The 19,167-nt window shown below is 35.1% G+C and overlaps 1 protein-coding gene across 1 annotated transcript in view; it reads left to right on the top strand.

Moving 5' to 3' along the window:
• AP3B1 (adaptor related protein complex 3 subunit beta 1) overlaps positions 1-19,167 on the top strand; it is a 239,174-nt gene that overhangs the window by 105,418 nt on the left and 114,589 nt on the right. The window contains exons 12-15 of the mRNA XM_052646454.1: positions 988-1,050; positions 3,786-3,918; positions 9,706-9,815; positions 16,328-16,504. Coding sequence (XP_052502414.1) covers positions 988-1,050; positions 3,786-3,918; positions 9,706-9,815; positions 16,328-16,504 — 483 coding nt within the window. The remainder of the gene's footprint in view (positions 1-987; positions 1,051-3,785; positions 3,919-9,705; positions 9,816-16,327; positions 16,505-19,167) is intronic.

Here is a 19,167-nt window from a genome sequence, read left to right as displayed (position 1 = left end):
AGAAAATATTTCCAGTACATAACCTAAAAATTGACTAGTATCCAGAATATATAGGAAAACTCATATAATCTATGCCTTTTAATTAGAGTGTTTAGATCGTTTGCCTTTAATGTAATTACTGATATGAATATCTTTATGTCTACATCTTTCATTTTATTTTTCTGTTTGTCCCATTTGTTCTGTGTTCCTGTTTTCCTTTTTGAAGCTTTCCTTCAGATAAATTGAATATTTTTTTATGAGTAGATACTGAATTTTTTTAGCAAGCCTATTAGGGATGAACTTTTAATTGCACATTTCTTTTAACTAAATCCAGAAGAAAGAATTAAAATGTCTAAATATTTGGTTTGGTAAGATGAAGGAAAACTAATCAAAAGAATTAATTGGTATCTGGAATATAAAGGTATTACATGGAGGGCAAGTTGTTTTCTAACTTTATTATTAAAAGAAAAAGAAAACTGCCTTAAGTTGTTTAGGTTAATTAGATAATAAATTATAAAGTTGGAGCAAACAATTAGCGAAGGTGTAGAATTCTCTTTTTTGTAATTATTTTTTAAGCACCATATAATTATTCTGTTTGTAGATGTAGGGAGACAAAGTTTGACTGAAAGGTGTAGTGTCTCACATTTGTAATAGGCATTTTTTAAAAAATAGAAATTACCTTTCTATTAAATGGCTAACCTTTATTAAATTCACTTTCTTTGCGTTTTTTTTTTAATTTTTATTTGAAGGATAATTGCTTTACAGAATTTTGCTGTTTTCTGTCAAACATCAGCAAGAATCAGCCATAGGTATACATCTGTCCCCCTCCCTCCTGAACCTCCCTCCCCATTCCACCCCTCTAGATTGTCACAGAGCCCCTGTTTGAGTTCCGTGGTCATACAGCAAATTCTCATTGGCTATCTGTTTTACATATGGTATTGTAAGTTTCCGTGTTGCTCTCTCCATACCATCAAAAAAAAACATTTACTTTCTCTTTTTCTACCTTAGCTTGAAATTTTGACAAACTTGGCAAATGAAGCCAACATATCAACTCTCCTTCGAGAATTTCAGGTTTGTGTACAGTGCTAATTATGCAATCACTTCTAAAGCATCTGTTCAGTTTAAAGTTAGATATATGTCTTTCTCAGTTTAGATGTGTGTAATTGTATAAATAAAACTATAATTTGGAAGAAGGTTGACAACTAATTTATAAGTTTTCAATAATAAGCATCAACTACACATTTTAAATTTAAGGGAAATAAAATGTAGTCCCTTTCATATTGCAGAATTTGAGAAACTAGTGTGTAACTCTTTGTTATCATCATCAGTAGTTTGTGCTACACTCTGTACTCAGGAAAATGGCTTCATTTCTTACTTGGTTGTCCCTATTTGATTATCTGCTTCTATTTTAGACATTGTCTGCTTGCTTCATGCATAGCTCAAAAAAAATGGTTTAAAATTGCCCTCCTCATGATTGTTTAACTGTTAATGTTTTGTTGTATTTTTAAAATCCTATATGTGGATAGATGAGATGCTTCCCAGATGCACATGCTCCAAAAACATAAAAAAAACTGCCTCATGGCTCTTAGGCTTTTTATAACGAAAGAGTTAGCTCTGAAGACTTAGTGGTAGAGCACAGTAATAGAAAACCTTATATCAATATTGCGAGTTTCATTTCATCAGCAGTTTTTTCTTAACTAAAGTATACCGCATGCCACACAGTATTCCCAGAATTTTTGTCTACCCCCAGCTTTTATAGGTGGCTTCCCAGGTGGCTCAGTGGTAAAGACTCCAGCCTGCCAGTGCAGGAAAGACAGGTTCGATCCCTAGGTTGGGAAGGTCCCCTGGAGGAGGGAGGGCATGGCAACCCACTCCAGTATTCTTGCTTAGGCTGTGTGACAGGCGGTAGCTTTTAAGTGCATAGGGTCCCAGAGAGTAGGGCAGGACCGAGCAGCTGAGCACACACACGCAGCTTTTATAGGTTAAAGTTATTTTGTTGCTATAATCATTCTTTATGCCTGTTCTAGATTTCTTTTTAGCTATATAGACGTTGTATTTCTTTTTGACTCTGTGATCTTATACTTTTATCAGGAGTAGTGGGATATTATAATATATTCATGCTTTGTAATTTTGTAACTGGATTACTATACTTTTATGCTATATATTTTTTTAGAAAAAGTTCTTATAAAACTAGGATATATGCTCATTTTATATTTGCGTGGCAGAAAATACAGTATCTCAAGTTCTTAGCTAGTAATCTGTGGCTATAGAACGTTGCTGAAATGTGACTTGTAACTCCTTTTTATAGGTTTGCTTATTCACTCTTAAGTTTCTGTCTCTGTGTTTGCAGTTGTCCCGTATCTTGTTGTCATGTATGATATGAGCTGTGTAATCTGTTCGGATGTCCTTTTGCTTTCTGCTTTCTGCTTCTGTCAGGTTACTGGAGTTGTAGGGAGTGAGTCCCAGGTAATGTTATGGCATTGTTTGTCTATTTCAGAATATTGGTAATCCAGTCATTTCATTTACTATCAGGCTATTTAATAAGGTCCATTCTTTAGTCAGACTTTTAAATACATTCTTTGTTTATACATCTGTTTGTATCACTGTCTATACGTGTACTTTTTTTGTGTGTTTATGTGTTATGTCCATAGGTGTTACAGTTTCTTTATAACTTTTTGAAATAATGGAGAACTTTTCAAAGGACTTATTTTTTGTGATTGAGGAAATTAGGTAATCAACTGGGAAATGGTTTTAAATACAGTGATTTTTCCTACAGGGAACTAAGAAATTTAATTTGTTTATTTCTTCAACATTTAATCATGTTTTTGGTGCCATTTTCACCAATTTCATGTGTCTTTTAGATAGTTTTTGGATTTTCTCCTCCATTTGTCATTTAGACACCATTTAAATGCATATCCTTTTTTGCATGTTAGATGAACAAGGTGTTAATTCTATGTTATGTGCTTGTTATTTGAGTTTGGGAATCTTTTTTTTTTTAATTCCACTTGAAAATGGGATTTTAAATCCATTTATATTTTGTACATAAATGTGCATATTTATTAAAAGTACATCTCTTTCTGTCTGTATACAATAAAAGCTTAGTTTTTGAATTAGGAAAGTAATAACGAAAGTGACAATTTTTTAGGCCTGTAGTGATTAATTTCTTAAGTTTGTATAAATATGTCGTTTACATTGTATTTTTAAAACATCTTTTTCAAGAAAATCTTTTTCAAAAGTATGATGTTTTATTTTATTGCAAATCAGGTATATTTATAAAGTCTTTATTGAAATGCTCCTCACTGTGTCTATTGTAGTTTTATCACCATACAGATAACCTTTTTTAAGGTAAAATGTTTATCGGCAGCATATTGCTCATTTTTCGCCACTTCTCCCAATTTTTAGGTTTAGTATCTCTGAAAAGGCCACCCTTTTTTCATGGATTCATAGATGCTGCCAGTTAAATGAACTGAAACCTACAAAAAGAGAGGTCTCATCATTTCTTTCAACCTTGCACTTAAACTAATTGCTATCTTGGGTGACTGCTCCCCCACTATCTGTTTTGGAGTTATAAGCTACTGTGGCTTCAGGTGAATGAACTTGACTTGAAAATGTGCCCGTACTACAGTCACATTCTTTAAGTGAAAAAACAGAACTGAATTAAGTCAAAAGGTTGACTTCCTATTGTGCCTATAGAGGAGAAGATTATGTATTCTAGAACTTGATTTTGACAAAGCTTCATATTGTAGGGATATTTTTCTTTGCTTGATAGTACCAGTGTATAAACTAATTGAGGCAGTGTTTTTTAGACCTACGTGAAAAGCCAGGATAAACAGTTCGCAGCAGCCACTATTCAGACTATAGGCAGATGTGCAACCAGCATCACAGAAGTCTCTGACACATGCCTCAACGGCCTGGTGTGTCTGCTGTCCAACAGGGATGGTGAGTTGGCAGTTTCATTTCACTTGCAAATAATTTATCATTTGGATATTCTTGGCATGATCTACAAATTGTAATTTCTCTTTTAGTATTGCCTTTGAGCTTTTTCTGTATGTCTGTGATCACAATGAAGTGTAACATTTTATCTTTGAAATACACATATGCACACACACAGGGTTTTTGTTGTTGAACAGAACTAAGAAAATGTAGTCTGTTTATTTTATTTTTTCACAGTTTAATCACCTTCATTTCACCCTTTCCACAAAGGTTCCATTTTACTGGTTTTTAATGGCATATAAGTCTTGTATAATATTGGTTCACCTGCAGAGGGTGCTAAAAGCAGGCAAATGACTTTACAACAGGAGACGTTAAAAAGGCTAGATCAGAAAAGTAGGGTAAACTTGTAATTTCAAGTTGTTTTCTCCCAGATTAATTTAATAATTTTATATTCAAGATTAATTAAATGTAGAAGTCATCAATTTGGAACATCTTCATGTTTTTAAGCCAATCAGTGTCTAAACATTTTGTAGAACTGGATAGGTAATATCTAGTAAAATACATAGTCTAGAGTTCATTCTTTCTATCGTAAAATATGTTATTTCTATGATATGGCTTTAAAATAAATGAAACCTTTTGGAGAAAAAAGACTCAACTCTCACCTTTAAAGGTATTTATTTATTTAATTAAAAAGAGATTCAAACAAGGGATTCTTTTTAGGAAACACATAATTTTCTGTATAAAATTATTGAGATTATTTGTGGGATTCTAAATAAAATTATGTCATATCTAGACACAGGCGTATATGACATAGCAACCATAGGGTGAAACATAACAAAATCGATTACTTTTTATATTTTATTTGAAAATAGCTTTTTACTACAAATGTTACTCCTAATTATCTTTTCGCACTTGTAGATCGCTTTTGAAAGCTGTAACATTGTTGTAGGTACTTCTAATGAAAAAAACTTCTTGAAACAAAGTTTGTCCCCAAATAAGAGTGATCTTTACAATCAACATAAGATTATAACTGTTAACCTGTCAATTCAAGATATCATAATGGAGAGAACATTTTTCTATGTGTAGTATTGTAACTCCAAATAAGTGGCAAAAAAAAATTATCAAGGAAATAGATTTTTTTAAAACACTGACTGTAGACGGTGATTACAGAGGCTAGGATGCTAAACGTCATTCATTTTATCTATTTCTACTTTTAATAATAGCATCCTCTTTGTGTCTATTTCTGTTACACTTTAAATTGTGAGTTTAAAAATATGCCTTCATTTTCATATGTCTTTAATAATGACTTCCTATTTGATCAAACAAGACACACTTCACTTTGATTGCATACAAAAAGCACACAAATCAGAACACTGGCTAGTTCTTTCACATATAAAATATATTCAGGGTTTTTTAATTTTGTATTTTTACTTTTTTTTTTCTCACATGAAATTTTCAAGCTGGATATTAAAGCAGATGTTTCTGCTTCAGCTTTCTAGCACATTGATTTCTAAAAAAATATTTTTTATTCACTTCATTTTAAAAAGATGAATATTCTATACCCTTGTAGTACTTCTAAGGGAAGACTAGATCATTTTATAATTAGACAATGGGAGGAGACTAATTTATAATCATTCTTAAAGGTAGATTTACTAATTTAAACTGATATTTTAATGTTTAGACTTTTGTTTTTGGTAAGTCAAAACTCTGTTTATAACCATGGACCTTTTTTTCTGCTATGAATATTAAGAAACTTAAATTGTATTTTTCAGGTTCTGATTGCATAGTTATCATTAGCCTGATTCTTTAACTCTTTATTGTACGTGCTGCACTTCTGTAGTTTGGAAATTTGGCTCAGTAACAATAAAGAAAGCAATAATATTTTTCATTTATAATGGCCGATTGTTATAACAGAGCCTCTTTGTCTTTCTATTGAAAGATCTGCTCCTAGGAATAAGTGCTATGAATGAGGCCCCGGATTCTTTAAAATCTGTCAGACCTTTGGGACCTCTAAGGATCTCTGCCTCTTTGATTTTATATTGTAAATACTTCATCATCTCTTTGGATACTGCATCTTGCAGCTTCAGAGACAGCATTGAGGCTACATTGTTTTTGCATATATTTAATATATTATTCTTGGACCTGTAGGGCTTTGGGGATTTTTTTTGTTGTTGCTGCTGACTTCTTCCTTCTTGTCAGGGACAGGACTTCTAGGAAGACTTGAAGGTTGTCCTAAAATAGCCCATTATCACTATGTAAGATTCACTGATAAACTGATTTCTTAAAGACCTTAGGGAGAAATCTGCATTTTCAGTAGACTTAACTTAGAATAATTTAACTCCCAGTTGATTTTCTTTCACAAAATTTGCTGGTCTGAAAAACTTTTTTACCATCTACTGTAGACTGAAAGAATTGGGGCAAAAGACTATTTTTAAAATTTTGTTTATATAATATAATAAACATTTGTTGAAAATTTGAATTAGTTGAGGTATTTAGTGAGTGTAGAATAGATGAATAAGGTATTCACCAGCCTATAAGAAGTTCCTGCCTTATAAGGAGCTCGTATTCTAACAGAGGGACACAATAATATAAAACAAACATACTACAGTCTTCCTATCTATTGAACACTTACTCAGCTGCTAGCTATTGCTCTCATGCAGAACTAGACTACCTATGTTTGAATGCTAATGTTGTCTTGAATAAATTACCTGATCTCTTTGTGCTTCAGATTCCTCATTTGTAAAATGAAGATAATAGTAGGCTGTACTAATCTTGAGAAGCTTAAGTGAAATAAACCAGTCACAGAAAGGTATATACTGAATGTTTCTACTTGTATGAGGTATTAGAATAATCAAATTCATAGAATTCAAGAGTAGAAAGGTACTTGCCAGGGGCTGGAAGACAAGGAAAGCAAGCAGCTACTAATCAGTGAGCATCATGTTTTACTTAGCAAGGTGAGTAAGCTCTGGGGATCTACTGTGTAACACTGTACCTGTAGTCAACAGTAGTATATCTTATGCTTAAAAATTGGTTAGATGGTAAATCCCCTGTTACTTGTTCTTTCTAAAATAAGTTGGTTTTTTTTTTTAATAGTAGGCTATAATTCTTAGAGTCAGTATAATTAAGTTCTGTTGAGGACAAAGAGAAAGCTTGGAAAGGCCCAGAACACAAGTTCATTTTGTATTTGTAGGGGAGTGCTGAGGTCTTTGAAAGCCAAGAGGTAGCATAAAGGAAAAATAGGGTGGAATTACCCAAAGGGAATGGGAAGGCACCCAGGTTAGGTAAATTGCACCCCACTACCACCACCATCCCACAAGATGTTCAGGTCCTGATGCCTGAAACCTGTGAATATGTTATCTAATGTGGCAAAGGGAACTTAACAGATATGATTAAGATTCTTGAGATGGAGAGATTTTTCATCCAGTAATCTGGGACCCAATGTAACCAAATGTCAGAAGCATAGATTAGAATGATATCTTTGTTGGAAGGGGGCTTGAGCCAAGGAATGTGGGCAGACTCTAAAATTTGGAAAAGTCAAAGAATGGATTTCCCCCTAGAACCTCCACAGAGAACTTAGCCCTGTTGACACCGTGGTTTTAGCTCCATAAGACTTAGGTTAAATTCTGGCTTCAAAGTGTAAAATGATAAGCTCATGTTGCTATCAGCCACCAAGTTTGTGGTAATCCATAACAATAACGATCGGAAGATAAGGTGGCACCATGGCTCAGAGGTTAAAGCGTCTGCCTGAAATGTGGGAGACCCGGGTTCAATCCCTGGGTCGGGAAGATGCCCTGGAGAAGGAAGTGGCAACCCACTCCAGTACTCTTGCCTGGAGAATCCCATGGAGGGAGGAGCCTGGTAGGCTACAGTCCATGGGGTCACAAAGAGTTGGACACGACTGAGCGACTTCACTTCACTTCTTCACTTCAAAGGGTCAGTTCAGTTCAGTTCAGTTCAGTTGCATCCGACTCTTTGCAACCCCGTGAATCGCAGCACGCCAGGCTTCCCTGTCCATCACCAACTCCCAGAGTTCACTCAGACTCACATCCAGCCATCTCATCCTCTGTTGTCCCCTTCTCCTCCTGCCCCCAATCCCTCCCAGGATCAGAGTCTTTTGCAATGAGTCAGCTCTTCGCATGAGGGTAAATAATGCCAAATTTTATTTCAGCTATAGTTAGGGTTAGTCAACCTTGCCTGTACATGTGAATAATTAAAAATATACAACTTAAAAAAAAAAAACAACTTGGACTAATTTTGCAATATGTTTTAAAAAGATAAAAATTTATACTATTGATTCTTCAAAACCATTACATTGCATAGTCATTTCTTACATAACCACTTAGTGTTTCCTAGCAGAGGGTAAGTTTGATGAGGGCAGAGTGTCATTCTGATTTGTCTTTGTTTTCCTCGTAGCTCCAAGAGGCGGTCTTTATAAAAGCAACACCTGCTCATAGTAACATAGAACATTAAGGGTAAAATGGTAGATTCTGGTTCTGAGTTTGAATTCTCCAGTGCATCTTTCTTTCTTCATCTTTAAAATGCTGATAATAAGCTGCCTACCCTATGTTATTATGAGAATTAAAATACATACATCATTTCTTTAACTAAAACGTTGGCTTCCCTGGTGGCTCAGTGGTAAGGAACCCGCCTGCCGATGCAGGAGATCAGATTAGCTCTCTGGAGAAGGAAATGGCAACCCACTCCAGTGTTCTTGCCTGGGAAGTCCCATGGACCGAGGAGCCCGGCGGGCTATATATAGTCCATGGGGTTGCGAAAGAGTCAGACATGACTTAGCAACTAAACAGCAGCAGCAGCAGCAAACTAAAACATTATGAAATATTAATATATCATTCCCATGAAGAAATATATGTATAATATGAAATACATATTTCAATAATATTAGAATGATAGAAAATTTTGCTTGTATTTTTAAAGGGAGCTAGATAAGAAAATATATTTCAGAGAAAATGAGTAAGAGAACCCTAGTCATGGCATATTTTCAGGGTAATATTAAAATAAACCTTTATAATGTATACCAGGGAATCTCTAATATCCATGAATCCCAGCTGATTTAAAAAAAAAAAAAGCCACAATAACAAGGAAAGGCAGTGTTGGTGTCTTTCTTTGGTATTGGTAACCTTAGTAATTGCTTATATAAGATTCATTCCATGAAGTCAGGTGCTCTGACTGGTTTATTGTGTTTCACTGCTGATGCCACCAAAGACGAAGCTCTGGACCACTAATTAGTCTATAATAATGCAGTCTCAGAATCCCAGTTTGAGGATCTGCTTCCTGGAGCCACTCCTCGTACCAGTTACTGTTAAGGCCCTGGCAAGAAACAGGTGATACACTTGAAAGAGATGATTGAAAAGAGTTTAACAAAGGAACTATTTATTAATTGTGGGTGGGATTAAGGGAAGCCAGCAAGATGTACTGTAATACCCCAGGGCTAGCGGGCTAGCAGAGGTGGGAAGCCTTTGCCATATCTAGAATTAAAGGGAAAGGGCTTGAGGATTGGGAGCAGTTATCAGACCCTGAAGGAGAGAGTCCCTCTTGGAACTGAAGCCTTCAATGGAGAAGTGCTCGCACTGCCAAGGAGATCAGGCAGGAAAGGGATCCAGGTTGTGGATATTTTCTCTTGTTTTATTTTTTGCCTAGTCGTTTAAGAAATGTGCCGTGTTTTGCTAAATTAAATTTACATTTTACTAAGAATACTGTGTTTGAGTTGACTTTGAATTGAATTGAAATTCTTACTTAAATACGAATAATCAGATTTTTTTTTTTTCTTTTCAGAAATAGTTGTTGCTGAAAGTGTGGTTGTTATTAAGAAATTGCTGCAAATGCAACCCATACAACATGGTGAAATTATCAAACATATGGCCAAACTCTTGGATAGTATCACTGTGAGTACCAGTGAAGAGATCTTTGCTTTCCAGTACCAATTGAACCGAATTTTATTCAACAAATTATGGTTTTGTTAAAACAAATAGACATACTGAAGTATAATGAATAAGAGAGCTGCACAGTCTGGATTCTTGTTCTGAGGTTCTGCCCTGTTGTGGAAGGAAATCACAGATCTGAAAGAGGGGAAGGTTGCAGTAAATACTGCATATTGGATTGGAATCAGACATGTCAGTGTGAACTCCGTTTGTTTTTATTAGATAGCTAGGTGTGTTGGAGTATATATGTGCAGGTGTGTGTGTCTGCACACATTTGTATGTACATATGAATGCATTCATGAGTATACAAAGATATGTTTCTTAATGTGGCCTTTAAGGGGACCCGCATGCGATGATAACCCCAGTACCAGTGAGCACACCTAGTGCCCAGATCCTGTTTGTTTTCTTTTGTTTTAATTGAGATATAATTTCCTAGCATAAAATTCACCCTTTTAAATCTAGAATTCAGTGACTTTAGGTGTATTCACCAGGATGTGCAATTGGAGGACCTTTTCATCATCCCTAAAATCAGGTCCCTAAGCCAAGGCTCCTGATCCTCCCCATACTTCAGCCCCTGACAACTACTGGTGTACTTTCTGTCTCTATGAATTTGCTTTTTCTGGACATTTCATACAGTTGGAATCATGTGATACGTGGTCTTTTGTGTCTGGCTTTTTTCACTTTAGAATATTTGCAAGGTTCATGCACAATGTACAAGTAGTACCACATCCCTCTTTAGGGAAGACTTTGGTTTTTAAATTCCATTCAGCATTTAAAGAAACTAGGACTCCTTAGAGAAATGGCTGATTTTAGAGCTGGTCCACGGAAAGAACATCTTGTTGGGCCATAAAAACATGGCTCTGCTCATGGAACGGTAGAGATGTCAGAATTTAACAGAGTTCCCACTGGCTAGTTTGAGCAACAAAATACATGATAGTAAAAGGATTATAACCTATGGAATAGGGTAAGAATCTCTGAATCCAAACTGGATGGATGAATGAATAAGTAAGAGGAAAGGAAAGATCTTTTACTATATTCTCACCACAGTTCTTTTTCTTCATATCTACTCTTATTGTTGGTTAATAATCAAAGTCAGGACTTCTTACAAAGACTGTATATGAGAGATTAAGAGACTGGATTTGAAAATCACATGACTTGGGTTCAAATTTAGTCTCTGCCCTTTACTAGCTTTGTGATCTTAAGCAATACTTGACTTCTCCTTGCTCCAGTTGTCTTTTCTGTAAAATTGAAACACATGTACTAATGACTTTATAGATCTGTTGTGAGGAATAAATGAGTCAACATAAATGAAACTTATGTTGGGGCTTCCTGGTGACTCAGAGGTTAAAGCGTCTGCCTGGAATACAGGTGACCCGGGTTCGATCCCTGGGTCGGGAAGATCCCCTGGAGAAGGAAATGGCCACCCACTCCAGTACGCTTGCCTAGAGAATCCCATGGAGGGAGGAGCCTGGTAGGCTACAGTCCATGGGGTTGCAAAGAGTCGGACACAACTGAGTGACTTCACTTTCTTTTAAATGAAACACTGAGAATAGTGCTTAGTGTAAACTTTTATTTTGATCATGGCTGTTGAATTTAATAAGCATCCTTGTTGCTCTTTCTGTTTTGGTTATTTATTTAACATAACTCCTATAGTGTTAATCATATGTCAGGCACTATTCTAAGCACCCTAAAAATATAAATCATTAATTTTAATTACAACTCTGAAAAGTAGGTTCTATTCTGTTTTACATAAAAGAAAACGGAGGCAGGATTATTAAACTTTCTTACAAATATAGAGCAACATAGAGCAACTTAATTCAATGAAAGTTGTTTATGAAAAATCAAAACGGCAAAAGAAAAATATAAAATGTTAGAATAAAAATTTTTAATAAAATAGTTTTTAAGGAAAGGAAACCGAGGCACAGATAGGTTAGGTAACGTGATTAAGGTCATATAGTTAGTAGTCTGCTTTATTAACCAGTACATTCTTGATGTATTTGTCTTCCTTTTCTAGTCTCTCTTTTTTTATCCAATTCACTTGTCCACTCACAGACCTGGCCAGGACTTTCTTGTCGTTTCCTTTTGATTCACCCAAATTGTTGACAAATTAGGCATTAAATTGGTCCATTTGCCTATATGTGGAACAGGTGTTTGACACTATTGGTCAATAATCTACTGATATGAAGTAGGAGGGTAAAACTTTTTCCTCATGTCTACTGAGATAGATATCCAGCATCTCTGTGTAACCAGACATCAGATTTCAGTAGTATTTTAGTCATTGTAACAATCACAAATACTCCTACAGGTATTTAGATACCTTTTAGACTGCCTAGTAAGAACCACTTTTCTAAGCAAGAACTAAGGAGCCAAAGCTGGAAACTCTAGATCAGGGCAATCAAAGAACAGAAGTACTTACACAATATATGTATATATTTATACACATAATTAAATGTATAAAAATAGACTAAATGAGAACTCTTGAAAAAGAAGGGCCATAATATAAAGGAAATTCTAATCTGATACTAAAAATATTGAGCAATCTTAGAAAATTTAGGGGTAGGGTATGATTAGTTCAGAATAGAAGTGTTTTGAAGGTGTCATGGGAGGAAGAGAGTAGAGGGAGGCGAGATTATTTTAGTAGTCTCATGTGTTTAAAAAGTAGTAAGGACTTCCCCTGGTGGCTCAGACAGTAAAGCATCTGCCTACAATGCGGGAGACCCTTGGGTCAGGAAGATCCGGTGAAGGAAATGGCAACCCACTCCAGTATTCTTGCCTGGAAAATCCCATGGACGACAGAGCCTGGTAGGCTACAGTCCATGGGGTTGCAAAGAGTCGGCCACTACTGAGCGACTTCCCTTTCACTTTTCAGGGTGAAAATAGATTATCTTAGGGTGAAAGCAGTGGGTTTTGGTAGGGGAAATAGTTAATTTCCTGCTTGTAAATAACGGCAGAGAAGCGTGTGTCAGGTTATGAGAAAGAAATAGGAATGTGGAAGTCTGAATTCCAGTCATCTTGTGCTGTTACGCCTGTTCTGGTCTTGTTAGAAAGGGAGAGGCAAGGCAAAGAAGTGCTAGGGCTTTCGGGGGAGTGCAGTGGCTTACACACGAAACCTGTGACTGTGCATGAGACCTGGATCAAGCAAGCGACAGGCTTTCTTGGAAAAAGAATTTGTTGTCTTTGATTATGTCCCTGTGTGAGGCTCAGGAAAATTCTTGATTGCATCAGCTTTCTCTACAACAGTTGATGGAATATGAGCCAAGTACATATTACCTTACAGAACTTAGAGCAAAGCTTATTTTTCTGTTTTTGTCAGATAGAAGATAACCATTAGTGGAATACAAAGTATGGTGGAAATTCCAGATTCACAAAAGGAAAAGAAAAAGAAAATAATAAATAATAAATGTTAAAAAATAAAGATGTTTAAAAAATATAAACATAAATAAAAATGTTTAAAATAATAATAAATGTTTAAAAATTAAAATGGAAGAGTTAAAATCAAGAAGTAAGATGGAAGAGTAAAAATCAAATATATCCTATTCTGAATATGAATGGACTTCATTCTCTCATTAGAAGACAGACTTTGGAATGAAAAACAAAAGCCAGTTAAAGGCCATTTATAATTAAAACACTTATAAAAGTTGAAAATAGGAAAGTAGGGAAAGAGATAAGTGAATATCAACAAGAATGTGAGATTTAAAATTAATTAAGGGCTTTTAACAGGATAAAATGGGACATTATAAAATTCAAAAAGGCCAACATACAAAGAAATTTAAAAACATACCTACCTATATGTGTGAAAAATATGGCAACTAAATAAATATGTGAAGGAAAAGTCTATGGTAAATGCAAGGAGAAATAGATAAAATACAGTTTTATTCTTCCAGAATGAAATGCATACTACCTGAGGATTGCTCTAACAGGGTTACATATTACCTTGAATGGGACAGGTGAGGATTTTATATTACAAAAGGAGAGCTGAAAGATGTTAGTTCGTAAAGACTGCCGAGTGATACTGAAGTAGTGCTTTATGGACTTCTTGCCCAAGTGCCTAACTGAACGCCTGCCATTTCACAAGTTAACTGCACTTGCCCTGCCACCCCTGCTTAATTCACACTTAAGTGTTAATGCATATTGAGTCCAGATGTAGAATATTGGATCAGATTTGCTATTTGTATGCAGTTTGTTTAGATGTCTTCTGATTGTGCCTTTGACAAATTTAAATAAAATTGATGTTTTTGCAGGTTTGACCATACACTGTTGCATTGTGCAGTGAGCTGGTATTGTAACACAATAGCTTTTAAATTGAACTGCTTACAGAGTGATCTGTGAAATCTTTCTGGATGTCTTTCTATAACTGCTATGGTCAGCTTGGAAAGATTATTCATTTTTGCAAGCAGGTTAATGGCTTAAAATGGCAGTGGAAACTGCCTTCTGGTAGAAGGTGTAAAAAGTGCCCTTAACCACTTGCTCAGGGCACTTAGAATAAAGGATCAAGCAGAGTCACTTACAGTCCAGTTTGTCTTTGAAAATGCTGACAAGTAGAGGTTCATAATGAGAGTACTCTGTGTGTGCATGTGGGTTAATAGTTCGGCTTTAGCCGTGGAGAGCAAAAAGTGGCTAATTTTTGTACTGTTTTTTCAGTTGCTTCAAACCTTTGAATATAGTGGCCATGGATTCATAGTCAGTAGTGTACAAATGAGAGTCTTGGCAGGGCTGGAACCCGAAATTTTTATGCTTCTGATTCCAGCCAAATGCGCAAGATTAGGTTTGTCAGTTTTCTAAGCTTTTTAATGTCATCATCACAAAAAGATTGGTTTCAGTATACTTACTGATATTACTTCCTGTTGTGGAGAAATTTTCTGTGTTTTTAAAATGTTACTTGGAAATTTTATTACCTTGTTCTGGACTCAACAAATATTATCCTGGCCCTGCCACACCACCGCTACCATCTTGAGATTTTCATTATGAACATTTAGAACTTACTGATGTTTAATTTTTTAAAGAGTTATATTTTAAATGTATGTACATTGTTTAGAGTATTTGACTATTATTTTAATCTTGGTATATTAATGAATAGGAATAAAATAATCTCTTAGACCTTTGGGGGATTGTCCTTTTAACTGAAAAAAAAAAAAAAAGTGTATAACCCAAAGGATTAAAGTGGAGTAACAGATTGTGATATGTCATAGAATTCTAATTTTTATACTAGCAATATATAATAAAATATTTAAGAAAAGTAAATCTGGCATAACTGAAATCTGAAGTTGCTCATATATTCTTATTTAGAGGTACATTTCATTATGGTAGGCAACTTGAATTGCTTCATACTGGAAAATTTAATGTACCACTCAATTACTGTTCTTTAGCCCAATTTAAAGTAATAGATTGGAAGTAAGACCTTAATGCAGTGTAACCTTTGGATCATTGGAAATAGCCTCTTCCTTCCCAAAAATCAGTATACAGTAAGGATATCAATTTTATCATAATACATGAGTAGATCTGTAATAGCATTTGGTATTTTACTATTACTTTGCTCAGTACTTAAAATTATTATGTAAATATACTGATTTTCTTCTCTCTTACTAAACTTATTCTAATATTAATTTTAAAGATGGTAATGTTAGCACATTATTTAAAAATGTGTACTTGATTTTAAAGTTTTCTGATGACCTCATTCTGGTGAACGACTCGACTTAGTGATGTCTAAATAATGTATTACTTCTCGAAATGGGTGTTTTGAAGGAATTTGAGATGGTAGATATTGTGATAAAATTCTCACTTTGCCAAGGTCTCCATTCTCACTTTCTTCCTTAACAGTCATACTGTGTACAGCTGTGAAACTGTAATGAAAACATTGGGACTTTATTTGAGAAATTAGAAAAGGACTTCATAAAGAGTCTTACCTCTTCTTGTGATGCTACTTCTTAATGATAGCCAGTGGCTTTTTCATTTATTATAAAAAGCAAATTTTCTATACAGGGAAAATGTTTACAAAAACTAATTTGCATACCCCTTCAAATTCCTTTTGGAATAAGGGAGAATACAAATAAATAGTAATAAAACTAATTTGCATGCTCTAAATAAAATGCTCTTCTTAATGGTGCTGGTGGAAGGTTTCCAATTTTTAGCAAAGCATTTATTTTTAAGAAACAAATTATACGGAAAGGTACTTTATTAAAAATATGTAATGAAAAATGCCATATTGGGCAAGCTTATGTTATTCCTTTTTCTTTTATTGATGACCAAATAATAGACCAGCATTCATGATTTTATAAGCAGATCTTGATATTTTGTCAGTGCTGTAGATACAGATATGTAGAAAATCTGTAAATATAAGAGGACTTCCTGGATATACATTAAATGAATTAATCGATGTAAAACCTGTTATAATATTTAAAGCCTTTTCTGTATTACTGTTAAGGAGAGTGTGATTATTTTGTTCGCAATATTTCTATGTTATCTGCTTCTACTATTAGGTTCCTGTGGCTAGAGCAAGTATTCTTTGGCTAATTGGAGAAAACTGTGAACGAGTTCCTAAAATTGCCCCTGATGTTTTGAGGAAGACGGCTAAAAGCTTCACCAGCGAAGATGATCTTGTGAAACTGCAGATTTTAAATCTTGGAGCAAAATTGTATTTAACCAACTCCAAACAGGTAAGAGACTAATCGTTAGTCTACCTGTGTGGAATCTGCTTTCTTCTTTGCTCTGATCAAGCAGCTATGTCCATTTATCTACATTAGTCTGTCCATTCAACAATTACCCGGTGCCTGTTCCTTTAAGGTTTTACTTTAGATGGTAGTTGTGTAAAGAGACGATGTTCTGGTCTAGTTGAGGAGAAAAACATAAAAAAGTGAAATAGTGCATGGTAAGTACTATAATAGTGTATTGTGACCCAGTGGAACTCCAGAGGAGAAAGTTATTGAAAGTCTGAAATAGAAGGAGGAGAGAGGTCAGTCAGAGTTTCATTCAAGATAAGACTCCTGACTAAGGGCTTTTAAGGAGTGGTTTACTATACAGAATAAGGAGGGAGGAGAGCAGGGGGTCAGAGTCGTGACACAGCGTGGTGCCCCCAGGAAACTTAAAGCTGAGTTTAGAAAGGTAGGCAAGGGCAGGACTTGATCCTCCACGTGAAGGGAAAACCATTAAATATTTTTAATAGTGGTATAATTGACCATGTTTGCAGTTTAGAATATTCGCTTTTTAAGTCCGTTGACTTTGTGGAACTGTTGATTAGAGAAATAGCCTGTATGTATAAAATGCATAGAGTCACTTCTGTGTATAAAATAGGATCTTTCTCATTCTTTTTCCTTTATCTAAATAGCTGTTTAGATAAAGGAAAAAGAATGAGAAATTCTCAAGTAACTCCTCAAATTAATTTCTGTATATTTTCAGGTTGTCTTCATTCCTAATTGTGATGTGAGTTATATTAATATAGCTTTGGCTGATGAGTGTATCAAATTTGTGACCAAATATTTGCAAATATTTTGAGCTTATTTCTATGATTTAGATTTTATCTTTATATTTTAAGTCAGTCTTTGAAAGGAATCAGTTAGTCATTTCCAGGTGTCATGTAAATTAATTCACGCAATGAGGTATTTTTAAAAAACTAAGTAAAAGGGGAAAACTGTGTTTGCTCTTGAGTTGCTTCTTTATTGATAAAAACACTGTTTTAGCCTGACATTCATTGTTTTTACTCTTCGTATGGTATTGTGAATGTTACCATGACACCTAGAATATGTGATTTTTATGGCCTTTTTGAAACGATGGACTTCCCTGGTAGCTCACAGGGTAAAGAATCTGCCTCCAATGCAGGAGACCTGGGTTTGATCCCTGGGTTGGGAAGATCCCCTGGTGGAGGGCATGGCAACCCACTCCAGTATTCTTGCCTGGAGAATCCCCATGGACAGAGGAGCCTGGCAGGCAGCAGTCCATGGGGTCACAAAGAGTCAGACACAACTGAGCTACTAAACACAGCGCATCATAACAATGGTTTGGCTGCTATAGATGAATCTAGCTTATAGGTCATCATCAAAGAAAAGTAATACAAAATTATTCTGTTACTCAACACTGACGTAGTTATGTCTTCCAAAACTAAATAAAGGTTCTTTGGAGCAGTAAATAACCAATAGTAGAGCATAGTACTCTCTGTTCAGAAATTGTAAAGTATATTCCATAACTTTTTATTCAGTGACTTTGAAAACAACATAAGTTTTTGCACTCAGCTGTTTTTTTTCCTTGAACTCATTTTTTGGAGCTGAACTTCTGAAGTGTTGTATTGTGTATTTTAGAATGATATTCTAGATAACCATAATAGACTTGACCACCAGCTGGTGAAACAGTTATGTTTAGAAAAAAAACTCATTGTTTTTAAATGATTAAATATAAAAATAGATGAACAGAGGTATCCTGTAAGGTTGTGTTCTGTTCTCCAGTTTCTCACTTCTCAAGGAGTTTTAGAGAATTCATAAGTGAGAATTAGCACTAAAGAATAATGTTTAAGGTCCATTAGACAGCATTGTTAAGTTGCATGATTCATAATCTACTGGATACGAGATGAGACTAAAATTCTTGTAAATGTAAAAAAATAAATTTTCTATACATGTTACTTTTAGCCATCTTTAAAACTCAGCGAGGGAGACCAGGCCACAGTGTTCAGAAACTGATTTGCCAATATTTGTATCAGAAACTGATGTCCCAATATTTGTAGATCCAACTTCCCTGTGGCCTAGATAGCTCAGTGAGCATTTTCAGAATTTTTATTGCATTATTTAATTATAGGGGATGTCTAGATTGATTTTTATCAGATATAGGAATTGTATGCCTAAAAATAATTGAATAATAAACTTCTTTAATATCTCAAATGTCTTTCTTTAGTGTAAAAGAGATTTTGAAACTTAGTCAACAGTCTGCTTTTGATAGTATTCAGTAAATTCCTACTGGGCAACTGTAAGCTCTGGGAAAATACAAAAAGAAAACAACTGCCTGAAGTCTCTGAAGAGTAATTAAAAGTGGGAAGATAATGAAGGGAAATGGACACTTTTCTGGGTCTGATCCTGAATTCAGTCTTCAGTTGGCACCACACATAGAGACTGAAACTCCAGAAGGAAACCCAGAGTCCTCCTGCCTGAGGAAGTAGAGGGCAGAGTTTTAGAAAAATACCGGGAATTCCCTGGTGGTCCAGTAGTTAGGACTCCTTGCTTTCACTGCTGAGGGCCCAGGTTCAGACCCTGTCAGGAAGCTAAGATCCTGCAAGCTGCTTTGGTGGGGTCAAAAAGAAAACTACCACCAAAGATATTGAAAAGGAAGGATTCTAGAA

Source organism: Budorcas taxicolor, chromosome 10, assembly GCF_023091745.1.
Source record: "Budorcas taxicolor isolate Tak-1 chromosome 10, Takin1.1, whole genome shotgun sequence".
NCBI classification, from domain to species: Eukaryota; Metazoa; Chordata; class Mammalia; order Artiodactyla; family Bovidae; genus Budorcas; species Budorcas taxicolor.
Note: the sequence above shows the minus strand (reverse complement) of the source record. Positions and strands in the feature narration are given on the sequence as shown.